This window comes from Amphiura filiformis, chromosome 19 (assembly GCF_039555335.1).
Source record: "Amphiura filiformis chromosome 19, Afil_fr2py, whole genome shotgun sequence".
NCBI classification, from domain to species: domain Eukaryota; kingdom Metazoa; phylum Echinodermata; class Ophiuroidea; order Amphilepidida; family Amphiuridae; genus Amphiura; species Amphiura filiformis.
The window spans coordinates 38,248,871-38,262,221 of NC_092646.1; the positions used below are offsets into that span (position 1 = coordinate 38,248,871).

Genomic DNA, 13,351 nt, shown 5'->3' on the forward strand with positions numbered 1-13,351 from the left:
CAATACCGGACCTGCAGCAACATGATTGGTATGGGGCTTAGGAGGATTTATGCTCATCCCTGCTAATATCTTTGGAGCACAATTTGCGTGTTGGAAACCAGACTGGGTTTGGCTGTTCGCCTTAGTTCATCTCTTGCTTTGCGTACTACCAATAGCCTAAGTTCATACCATATTCTAATTTAGCCCAAAATGATAAAAAGATAAAATTTCATTACTATATATATGTTATTAATTTTTATTATGGCTTAATGTCATTACCATGATTACACAACTGTCTACCCCTCGTAAAGATACAAACAAGAGTTAAGATTTATGATAAGTATAGCGCCATCAGTGTTCACTTTGCTTAAAAATTACGGTGAACAACGGTGAACCAGATCAATTGTAATAAAGATGTACAGTTAATATTCATATATTCCTTTAGATCGGATGGATAAGTTTGTACGCAAACCTATGTCCAATATTTGTTGGACTTGAATTCGAGCCCGGACTCGCCATTGAGATTCGTCTATATTTAACACGAGTGATACCTGTTAATTCTTTTAATACAAATATTTTGATTGTATTTTCGGGTACATGAAGAATCTAAGCTACCAGACTGAGACATCATTTCCTTACCCGACTACGATTTTTATTCGTTGAAAAATATTACTTTAGCTACCATTTCAAATTCAACCAAAAAATCTGCCCAAAACTTGTCGTATCCTTCCATCAATACTACATTAGCAGTATATATGTCTGTCCATTTTAAAGGAAGTCTCCGGCAATCACACCAATGTTAGGAAAATAATTATTAAGCACGAATCACATGGTTTTATTTTAAACAAACTCATATTGACTAAAACAGCTGTGTCTCAACACGCGATATTCAAAATTCCCGGGCGCCGAAATTGTCTGGTGCAATGACGTCCCAGTAATACAATGAAGGCTGGTGACAGTTGAGCACAAATAACCATAACGTCATTGCACCAGACAATTTGGGCGCGGGAATTTTGAATATCGCTTCAGTGGCGTAACTTTGGGCCAGGGTGCCCGGGGGCGAAAGTAGATCGGGTGCCCCTGACAAGGGGTGTGTATAGTCCGACGTGTAGGACAGTGGCGTAGCTAGGAGGGTTGTGGCACCCAGGGCTAAGGATCCCGCTAAGGATACATAATGGCGCCCCTCCCCGAATTCTTGTGCGCGCGGAGAGTGCGAAAATTTGCACAAAAATGGCCAATCGTTGGACGTACTATGTGTGCATAATGCCGAGCTAATCAAATAATGGTATTGGAAACCATAGAGAAGACCTACTGAATAACGTACAAATAGTGTCTTAGATCAAGTTTATTTCATGTTCCAATGAACTTCATGTTAAAAAAAAAAAATGTTTTCATCTTCTCAAATGTCTTTACTTTTAAGATTCGTCACTAGCTGTAGTGACGTAGCTAGGGGTTGTGGCGCCCAGAGGAAAGAATACACAATACCAGTGGTGCAGGCGCGCAAAAATAAATGTGCATACCAACTTGGTATATAATCAAGTTGAGTTTTGGTCTTTCAAATGACAAATTATGTGCAATGCGCGCGAAATTTGTGTTGAAAGGGGCACCCTAATGAAGAGTATAATTCTATGCATGGTGGGTAAAGGTTTCCACAACTTGCGGCCCCCAGAGCCCATAGGAGTTACGCCACTGTATCGCTTGTTGAGAGCCGGCTGTTTTATTCGGTTTTTATCGATCGCGTGTTGAGAGACGACTGTTTTAAAGCCTTAATGTACGATTTCCGTCAAATTTTAATTTTGTCATTCTTTATTCAAAATGTTGAAATAATATTAGTAATAACTGCCGGGAAGGGTTGCTGTCCATTTTAAGCAGAAATAACAAGGTAAAGTGAAAGAAACCCCACTGGTTATTTCGGCCATTTAACATGCAGTTCTATGGGAGGACATATTATCATAATTTTTAAATTATGATAATATGTCGAACTTTGCTCTGTTGACCTACAAAGACGTCAAATTAGGCCGATTCCATTTAGGTGCAAGTTGGGACATGTGTAAACATTACAAATAGGCAAAAAAAAATCGGGTTTGAAAAAAATAAACCAATTTCATATTATAAGATCGTACATTGGGCTATTCCAGAAAATAGATGCACACCCCCTATAGAGGAGTTCGGATATCCGGACTTTTTGTCCACTCGTGACTGTTGGAAATCCAGACTTTAAAAGTGCCCAAAGGCAAAAAATCCGGCAGAAAAATAGTTTAAAATCAGAAATCCTCAATTTGAGAGCTCATTTTCAACATTTCCGAGATTTTCTCTTCATTTGATTGGATTTCCAAGTTTTTCCAGTGACATTGGCAACTGGAAATCCAGTCGTTTTCAGAAAGCAGACTTGGAAATCCGGACATTTCTTTGCTTGAAAATTTACTCCTCTATAGGGGGTGTACACCTATTTTCTGGAATAGCCCATTATGGCTTTAAATAAAGCCATGTGATTCGTGCTTGATAATTTTTTTTCCAACATATAGGCCTAAGGCATTATGTTCAAGTACGGTTATTGTCAGCGACTTCCTTTAATAAAAATCGGTGTTGTTTTGTGGCAGACGATAAGCAAAGACTTTAAAGTCATCTCTATATTTGGTATTAAGTTTTGTTAAAAGGGTTTGTGATATTTGCGAGAAATTTTCCTTTAAAACGGCGAGATCGGCACTCCCTGTTGCGTGATGACACTCAGGAAAGTCCACAATATTACCTATACCAACCAAATGAAATAGATACGCCACATCATCTTGAAACGTCTCGAGATGTCCAATAAAATCATAATAAACATGACAAGGTTTTTTATCATTATAAATCGGGCACCAATGCTCGTCCCAGCCACCATTTGCTACGAATTGAACAAACTCGTCAAATTTCAGATCTGGTGTTTGATTATTAGGTAACGGAATTCTTCTAACCTGCCTGATGATATCACGTGATTTTTTCTCATAGAATTTATTCGGCATTTTGACTAGTTTTGACTTATAAGCAGATAACATTCTGGTGTATGGATGCCTTACAAAGATGATAGAAAAGTAGTTTTTCAACCGATCCACCACAGCATTTAAACCGTACTGTTTGTTCACTTGTGACAAAGTTATAATGCCGTCCTTACTTCCAAGTGCCGTTTGTGATACATTTTGTCCTCTTTCGTAAAGTTGTTTAAAAACTTTTTTCCAACCTTCTGACCCTGTTTTGTAAACAACTGTGACCAACAATTTATAGTCATCATTTACAAATGTTGTTTGAAGGCGTTCACGAAGAAGGGACGAAATTTGTTTGTTTTCTGTGTCCAACGGTAATGGCTGGAACTTATACTCCTCTGTGCATAATCGTTTAATATGCTGACCACGTTGTTGCTGTATCTCTTCTGAAATCTGGTACCGGTATGTCTTGTTTTTCAACAGTTTTTCATCATCCGTTGCAAGCTGTGTAGAGATAATGTTTTCTGTATCTGAAATGTGTAATAAGCAAAGACAAATATGTGATACCCTGAACTGACATCAGTGGCGTAGCGTCATAGGGGAACGGGCCCGCAATCGATTTTAGAAATTTTGAAAATCCCATAGGAAAATTGTCGAAAAATGGCTTGTGCCCCCCCCCCCCCACCCCCACCCCAAATTCAAATGCATATCGCATGCATGAGGATCGAATAAAGATTACTTCCAATATAGGCTTGTTGACTTTTATTCAAGTTATTTATTGCTAGAAAGAAATGAAAGGAGAGAGAGAGAGGGGGAGAGTGCGAGGGAGAGAGTGTGGGGTGGGGTGGGGGCACTAGTAAGCATTATCCATGCATGGTCCTTGTTGTGGTTTTTTTTAATCCCCTGATTTTTGGTTATGAACAAAAGAGAAACGAAAACTTATAACTTGAAACGAGGGAATGTCTAAAATGTCCCCTTTAGAGTGATCCTGTGTGCCCCTTAAGCCCCCCCCTCGTCTATTTTGTCCCGTAATAAACTTTTTAGGCTGCGTCTTAAATGCAGCGCCTCAAGCGGTGACCTGTTGTTAATTTAAAATCGTAGCGTCTCTGTCATTGGTTATTATCAAACAAAGCTATCGCCTCAATTCTATACAAACCACGATTAGGGGCACACTTAGAAACTTGCTTGACAAAACTTCGAAATTCTTTTGATATGGTAATCTACAGAAGATCTTATCTGATAACACATAGGCCTATATGATTCTACTATAGGGCCTACTATGTTAAATTTTATAAGACGGATTCAATTATTATTTCTTCTTCACGAAAGAAAAAGAAAATTATCTGAATTAAAATTCTGACGGGGTTCGAACCCACAACCTCCGGTTTCACAGTCGAGCGCTTACACTACTGTGCTAGCAGTTCTGTCAGAAATGATTTTGTTCATTAGCTCTTATTGATTACGAAATTAAGCACATACACTTGAAATGCTATATACCGCACTTGTCTCTTTATAGCCTACTATAATATATCAACAACAAAATAATAGTCAATCTTTCTAATATTAATAATACAGATGATATTAATATATAAATTGTTTTGTTGCAAAAGCCCTTTATACATCTACTTTTTGACTTTTTGAAAAAACAGCTTTTTCAAAAATTGTTCAATTATTACTAGTTCGATTTGATTCATTTTGGTTTTGAATAAAGTGTTGATAAATAGAAACTAAAAGAATAGGTTTGGTACAATTTTCAAGCCTTCCTATTTATTTTATTATTTCGTTTATATCGTGCCTTTTGTGGATGTAAGGGCTTTTGCAACAAAATAAATTTACCCCTTTTCTAGAAACCATCTTTGCAATCAAATTCGAACCCATATTTTGCACTACTTTATGTAACTTGACTAATGTTTTCAAGGGAAAAATTTAAATATCTCATTTACTTTGATTAAATTCGGCAAAATGTAATTTTTTTAGTATTTCCGAAGCTACAACTTTTGTTAATCAAAACGATTTTTTTCAAACATAGTGACCCAAAGACAGTTTCTTTTTGGCTTTAATAGGTAAAGATTATCATGGCTAGGCCTATACATCAAAATATTTTGACATGCCAAAAATATCCCCCTTTATAGGCCTACCATTTGAATTTAGGCCTATCCTGACATGTTTCTACATCACATTCGCAATATCGAAACGGTGCAAATACCTATACCTGTGCCAATATTGGCTCCCCCCTTGTCCCGCCAAAAAAGCTTCCCCCTATAATTCAACACCCTGGGATAAGTATTGCATCACATCACCCCCTCCCCTGCACCTCATCCTGGTGCGGCACTCTTTTGGTGACAGATCGAATGGAACAATAGGGTGTCTTCGGGTGACAGAGCATGTGCTCGTAAAAAATATAGGGTCTGTGGGTGACAGCGACGCTGAAAAGGGGGTCTTAACAGCCCTACATACTAGTACGCGTCACCTCCAAAGTGGGAGTGTCCCCCCCCCCCGAATCAGTCTTACTAAACTTCTTTGATTGATGCAACGACCGGCCGTGACCCAAGTTATGTAATCACTTCGATGTCGAATAAACAAAATACAACACTACATGTATTGTATGTATAAACCTATATAAGGGACGCACCATTAGATATCAAGGTGGGGGGCTTGGTAGTTATTTGGAAAAGAAATTGTCACGCCATCTGATAAAAAAATTGCTTCACCTCAGAGCCCCCCCCATATGCGCATTGTCTCAATAAAAACATTTTGTCCCGGTTTTGGAGGCTCGAAAACTTAACAGTTTATATGTAGGCCCTACAGTCTCGCTAAAAAAAACCCTTTAAAAAGGGATGTACCGGGACAGGAATGATTTCATGTGATGATTAAATAATCCTTCTGAAAGATGCTTGTAATGTGTAATATTTGACAGGCGAGACATGGTTTTAAAATGACAATTGTGATTCAAGGATGTACATCTAATTGATTGGCCTTGGTTGGATGCTTGCAATTAAACATATGGGGTAGGCCTAATCTCTGATAATTATGTGATATTGTTGGCTGGCAAAATAGGGAGATTTTGGATGGTGGGAAGTACTGGTTGATTGGTGGTAGGGCCTATTGGTGAAAAGGATTAGTTGACGCTAATTCACATGTCCTCCTACTCAAATATTATTATCACCAGGTTTGGATGGCGTGAGTAGGAAGCAGATACTGTTAGGGTACAAACACCCCTACACATATACCCCACATACGTTACATGGATTGCTAAATGGTCTTGTGGCCTAAAAAAACAACCGACGTTCGCACCTTAGGGCCTATATTATAGATTAATTCATTCATAGCTCTTTTTGTTTTTGAGAATTTAAGCATACAAAGTAACAAGCAAAATTTCGAGAAATATTATTTTTCGAAAACTGAACCCAAAAATAGCACCTTTAAAGCCACACTGTGAATGTAAAAAGTGGTAGGGTATTCTAAAAGATAGCCAATATTCTAAGTAACAAAATTCAATCATTACTTAGGACCTATGCCCTAAGCTTCATTCTAGTTGTGACATATTTGTCATCATAAAAATAGACCCAAATATTTGAAGGTGATGTGTGCATCAATAGCTTTTGGTCATCATCGTGTTACCAGGAAATGTACATATTTCCAATATTCAGTGATCTTGCTTATTTATTAATAGGCCTACAGGTCTTCGATGTGAGGGATTCAACTTTTACCATGTTTACTGCATGTTGCATGGTCAAACATGTTACATGTAGTTGAAAATTATCCAACACATAGGCCTATTAAGATAACAGACCACCACAGACAGACCACTAGGAACATGAATAGAGTAAGATGTGTAAATTAAATATGTCATCATAACTCAGCAGGTATAGCCAGAGAGTTGATATTCTTGAGAGGGCACTCTATTCACGTGGTTTCTTTTCCAACGCTAAAAGATCACGAATTTTGGTGGTTTGCAAATGAAAAGTGTCCGCACTATCGATTGATTACGTAACTGTTATGAATAATGTATTAGGTTTTCAATGCAATCGCCTCGACCCATCAATACATATTATCTGTATTTATCAAAGTACTTGGAATAGCAATCTGGTGAGTTCACTGAACTACGCCCTAATACTGATGGAGTTTTAATGGCGTTTAATGGCGCTAATCCTCTCCATACACAGATGAACAAATACAATAGGAGAAGCTCAACACATATGACCTCCTATATGACATGTTATATGAGATGTACAACAACCTGAATATCATAAAGATCAGTGTTCGTTTGTGCATATGAACTGCATATTTACAATACTAAATATTAGTCGTTATATATTATGCCAAATATTGGTATTATGACAACACGGTATATGCATTGTATATAAAACAACTAATAGATCCTGCTATCATGGCGTCAGGTCATTGGTTCATCATAATCCCGTATGTTTCTTAAAATTCATTCATATTTGAGACAAATTTCTGTGCCCATTTTATAGGCGTACAGGTGGATCCGGTTTTTTGGTCATTTTCATTTCTTTTGATGAAAGAATTAAGGTTTTCCACTGCACGGAGGCCACTATGTGATACTAATTTAATGCTATATTTATAAATTGAATACGTGTTCCCGATTGGCTCTATAGCGATTTCACAGAAAAGGTATTTCTAGTACAATGCAGCGTCGGACTCTAGCTGAGAGCCAGAGGATGATTTAAGGAAGCCCCATCATGCACTGTAAAAGTGTTATCACTAGAGTTTCAACTGCCACTTTACTTTTCAAATCCCATTGAACTCTGTGCAAAAGATGTTGTTTTAGAATTGCCCGTGTGTCATTATTACTTGGTCGATTTCAGATCTAAAGTGATGTATGCATGAAGGATAATTCACACCTTCCGTAGATAACATAAAATGTGAAATCGACCAACCTTTGGAAGGTGTTTTTATTGTAAATATATCTGTCCAAAATCAAATTTAACCATGCACGTGTGTATGCAGTGGGCGGGCAGTGGTGTCATGTTCACTCACACAGCTGTGCTAACCGCAAGACTTGCTGGGAAGTGCTTAAATCATCCTCTGGCTGAGAGCGTAGTAGCCTAAGTCATGGACTCCAAGAAAGGCTCTCCATACACAAATGAACAAACACAAAGGAAGGTAGTCTCCTCCGTGACCAGCTTGATTTCGATGGAGCGAAAACAAATTGGCTGCAGAGGAGACGGGTAATTTTGCCATGCAAATGAGGTGAGTGTCATCCCCCTGGTATAGCTCTCACCAGAGATATTGGATCACATACCATACAACACACTGAGATACTGAACTCACACAAAGCATGTATGGTACCCGTTGTGTCTGCCCACATGATCCCATAGCCTGCCAAGATAAGTGTTCTAGTGAAGAGAACCAGCAAAACTTCCTAGTCTAGATTCAGAAAAATTATTTTCCTAAAACATATACCTATTTTACCTTACCATGCAAAATCAACACAATATTTCTGATATCCGTTCAACCACAAGTTATATGTTTACACATTACAAGCATAAACAACATCATAAAAACAACTTGATTCAGGTACGTGCTTTCTTCATGAATTTCTGTTTCATACATAGCCTAGAAACAGCAATTTTTTATATCCAACTAATAAGTACCGCGGCCAGCTTTGCTGGCCCCGGTACAAAAAACCCCAGTGTATGTACATATCGCATTAATAATACCGGTTCAAATTGATGATTATTTTTGTATTTTCCCCAAAAACCTTTATTTTTCCCCTCTGATCACGAAAGCTGACTACGCTCCTGATCTGATCATTTTAACATAAGAAGAACGTTTTTCGTGCTACGCGAAATTTAGGTGCTACAAAATGTAAACTGTTTGCTTCATCGAGGCGCTAAAAATTGCTTCACCGAGGTAGGCCTACTAAAAATTGTCACGACTCAGCCCCCCCCACCTTGATATCAAATGGTGCGTCCCTAATATTGTACCATGCCTGCCATGTATGCATGCATGCAGGGACCGTCTTTAAAATAAATTATATCAAGTTGGCAAGTTACTATTTTTGGTGAATATTTTGTATTGAACCATGATCTTTCTGACATGAACATTCAGAGAACACATCAAAGAAATATGAAATGTTTTTACTTTAAAGTCGAAGCTGCAAGATAGCCTGAATAAAATTTAAATTTGCAGGCCAAAAATGTGATATTTTGAACTTTTTCTTGACCACTTTCATGGAAACAAAACTTACAAGAAACCTCAGTAAAACTGACGATTTACAAGGAATTTCAAGTCTCAAAAGAAAATCTATCCGTGTTATTTTGCACACAAAATAGTTCTTGTCTCAAAAATCCAAAAGAAGAATGCGTTTTATCTGTACTTTTTAGAATAAAGCTTCGGGACTTTAGGTCTCGAATTTCGTACCACGACAAAAGAAGTACAGTACATACATCTGACACAAAGCATACATCCTTTTGGCCTGATATGGAAACGTAATTAGAAGGTAGCTATTGTATTCTAACAATAAGATCGGGGTCAAATAGCTTACAAAAGGCTCCTCCGATTTATAGTGATCTACAATCAATCGGCAAGCTGCGAGTTATTGATTTTAATCAATCACGTATTGCACTCCCAAAGGTAACAGAAGGGTTTAGCCCAGGTTGAAATCTCATCTCCTCCCAGTCGTCATAAGCGAATTATAAGTATGAATTGAAACCCTCTAGAAGTTACCAAAGTATACCGCACATGGCGCTATTTATAAACCTGAAAGATTTCTAGCACAGGTCGAATGCGAAAAAGACGGATGTGCCCCCCGGTTGATTACATTGGAATTTCAAATTTCAACAAAGATTCAAGATGGTGTAATCAAGTTCAATCTTACCATTCAGAAGATATTTGGACACGGTTGTTTGATATGATCATTTATTAATTTTTCTAACAAAACATTATTATAATGTTCAATTCTAGACCTGAATAATACCAACAGCTATCACACTAATAAACTGTATATACACATGTATTTTGTAGCCATTTTAAACATAGATTATCGTTTCTATATCAAATTATTCACCTTATTCTGCTTTTTTGTGGTAATTTTAATTCTATAAATTCTTAATTTGTGACGTGTCATGTCAGAAGGAGACACTTTTGGGCAGGTTATCAATTTTGAGATTTTTACATATCCTGAATACAGAGTTATTTTGCTCAACAACGCTGTTTTCCCCAATGAAATTGGACATTCCTAAGCAAAGATATTGAGTTCGTAAGTTATGGTATTATAAAATTTGAAATTGAGATATTGGCCTTTAAAAATATTATTGACAATGTTGATAGTAGGAATTGCCTTAAAAAATGTCTGAAAAAATACAAGATGCCAGTTATATTCCGGTTTGAAACTATCAGACAATATTTGTAACATTAATAACATCACAAATTCGCAACAAACCCAAATTGTGAAAAATCAATCCCGGGCAGATTTTGGCCTATTTCTCCATTTACGATCCTGCCCAAAAGTGTCTCCTTTTGACATGACACGTTAAATTTTGTGTGAATATTAAGGGCGCTATATACATATATTTTAAATTTAAATTAGCCAAATAATATGAGTTATATACAGTCCACGATAAAAAGGGTTTTTTTTTAAATTCCCTTGTCAATTGTTAGTCTGTACTGTTTGTTGATGTCCTAATACCATTTAACAAGTGTCTACCCCATGTAATTATGCAAACAAGATTTTAGATAAATAGCGCCATCATTGTTCAACTTTTCTTTAAAATGACTCAGTTTTACATGCCACCAAACAACCGCGTGACCTTACCTGTCGCTGTATACATTGCAGTACGAATACCAACAGGCGACGACATCTCTCCTTTGATAAGGTCGTTTTTAACCAAAAGAGTCTGCTCGTTGCCTACAGTATCTCTTGTAAAATACACGATGTATGCAGAAATGGTCGAAATGACCAGGAGTAACGTCAAGAACAGCACCCTTCTCAAATTAATGCTGTGCATTATGGTTGTTAGTCGGCTATAAGTCATTCAATAATGTCACCAACTGTGCCTGTCAAATATCAGAATATTTGCTTGTTATTGATCAGACAATAGAGGTTGTATATACAAGGTATTATGTCTATGGGTGAGGTTGTTCAGTTCTCTGGAATGCAGCATCTCATCACGTTGTCTATATGCACAGGTTTATGTATTATGATATTCCAGTTGAAATCCATGCACCCCCTATATGAAAGACATGATCTTAATCTTACACACACATGGAGTGTGAATTTCAAATGGGATTCTCTGAACGGATGGCGTCATTTAAAATTCACACTCCCTATGTGGGAGATTAAGGTCATGTCTTCCATACGGGGTGTATGGATTTCAGCTGGAATAGCCCAATGTCAGTAATCACTGGCAATGTGAATATATGGCTGTTTACCTGTTGCTCATTTCCCTCTTAAATTGGCCGATTGAAATATGTCTATCTTTTAACGATTGATGATAGGAATTAATCTAAATAGATTAAAAAATACGTTTGTTTTTTGTTTTGCACTCTAACTCACTTTGCAGACCGATTTCACTATCTAATCAAGTGTTACTCCTAATGTACTGCCAAATGACATGTGTTGCATATGTTTGGAATGAAATTTCAAACTTTTTTAGAGTAAACATTTTCAATCTTTTTTCAATTGGTAAGGACTTGTCCCTAATTTGGGACGGCAAAAGATTGAAAAACAATGAATATCAAACCTTTCTACTGAAAATTCAATCGAAAAAGATTTGCCCCTAACTTTAATCGCTAAAAGATTGAGAATTACTTCTTTTGATTGAAAAAAAAGTTTGAAAAATTCAAAACGATTTGTCCATTTAAATTCGGGACGGCGAGATTGGAAATTTAATCTTTTTGATTGAATATTCAATCGGGCAATTTAAGAGTCGGTCACCTTTGCACTGTATTTTTGTGGAGCATCAGACATATCGAATTGCATTCTGAATACGATGAATGTCCTTCTGATATCAAATCACTTTGATTTTTTTTAAATTCGCGATAAATACACATTTTATGGTAAATTATTAAAAATTGATATTTTGATATTTAACAGTCCTCGAAGTTAAAGTCATAAATCTGGGAGGAAAAGCCGACGATTAATTTCAATTGAAATTTTGACTTTTGGTATTGAATTAAGGGAGGGGTAATGGACAGGAACCTGGTTGCAGTTAGCAGTTCTGAAATTGTTATTTTTCCCAGCCTTGAAACAAATTAGGCAGAGCTGGGAATCGAACCCGGGACCTCGCGGTTCTGTAACTCAACGCATTACCACTAAGCCAACTAGCTATTTGCTGTGAGCACTTTGATAGTATATTCCTTGATATTGCTGAATAGAATAAATCAATACTGATAATTATCTAAGTTATTCAAATGTCAGTAAGTAAACAAATAAATAAATAGGCATAAGGCCCGTAAATAAATAAATAAATAAATACATAATGCAGAATGCAGTTAGTATTTTAGTTAATTCCAAACATTCTATTATTTATAATTTCCTGTCATGATGCAGTCATGTCTACAGTAGAATTCATCTCGACCTTTGCAGGACTTAAACCCCATTAAGGTGGCTGTGTACTCTCAGACATGCATGTAGTAAAAGTGCAATAACTTTGTAATTATTTGCGCAAAACATATAAAAGTATACATTTTTATGAAGGCAAGACATCAATAAATCTTAATATAAATACAGATTTGGGGTAAAAACAACAATTTTGAAGAAAATCACAAAAAAGTGAGTTTTTGGCAATATTTGTTAGGTACATCATAACAAAAAAACACTCTTTCCAAAATATTTTATTTTGTTTTTAGCTCAATCTTGAGGCTCCATTCCAAAAACGGTTTTTTTTTTTTTGATATTGGCCTTATTTTTTGAGATATTGATTATATAAGGGATCAAAATGAACTTTTTAAAATTCAAAAACGCCTATTTGCACAAAATGATGCCCAAAATCGGAAATAGACCAAAATATAAAAAAATAAGAAAAACCGTTTCTTGAGTCAATCATGCTTTTTACGATGATCATATTTGCTTACCTATAGATGCTGTATTTATTGAGTTATCGTGTACCTAAATCGTCATTTTACCGAGAAAATGAACATTGAAATAATGGCCGTTGAAGTTTAAAGTGGTCACATTTTGCACTTTCATCGAATCTCACAGGAGAATGCAACAGTTTTCGTTTTTGTAACTTATATTACGTGAACATCGGGTAAATCCACAGCCCCTTGAGAAGTTTGAGCGAAATCCATTCATAACTTGATATTTAAATCGGGGAAAGAACTTGAAAAACCCACATTTTATCAGCTAAAACGGAGCCATTTGACCACTAGGTTTTTGTGAAATCAGTGCTTCCGTGGTGTTTCCATAAGATGCGCCGCGCATGTAGATAAGCGTCGCGTAT

The 13,351-nt window shown here is 36.6% G+C and overlaps 1 protein-coding gene across 1 annotated transcript; it reads right to left on the bottom strand.

Moving 5' to 3' along the window:
• Window positions 1-2,449: 2,449 nt before the first annotated feature.
• Window positions 2,450-10,909, bottom strand: LOC140140719 (carbohydrate sulfotransferase 11-like). The gene is made up of 2 exons (XM_072162472.1): window positions 10,723-10,909; window positions 2,450-3,469 (listed from the first exon to the last, which is right to left on the bottom strand). Exons 1-2 carry the CDS (start codon window positions 10,766-10,768, stop codon window positions 2,550-2,552), a joined length of 966 nt encoding a protein of 321 aa, XP_072018573.1. The 5' UTR covers window positions 10,769-10,909; the 3' UTR covers window positions 2,450-2,549.
• Window positions 10,910-13,351: the final 2,442 nt, after the last annotated feature.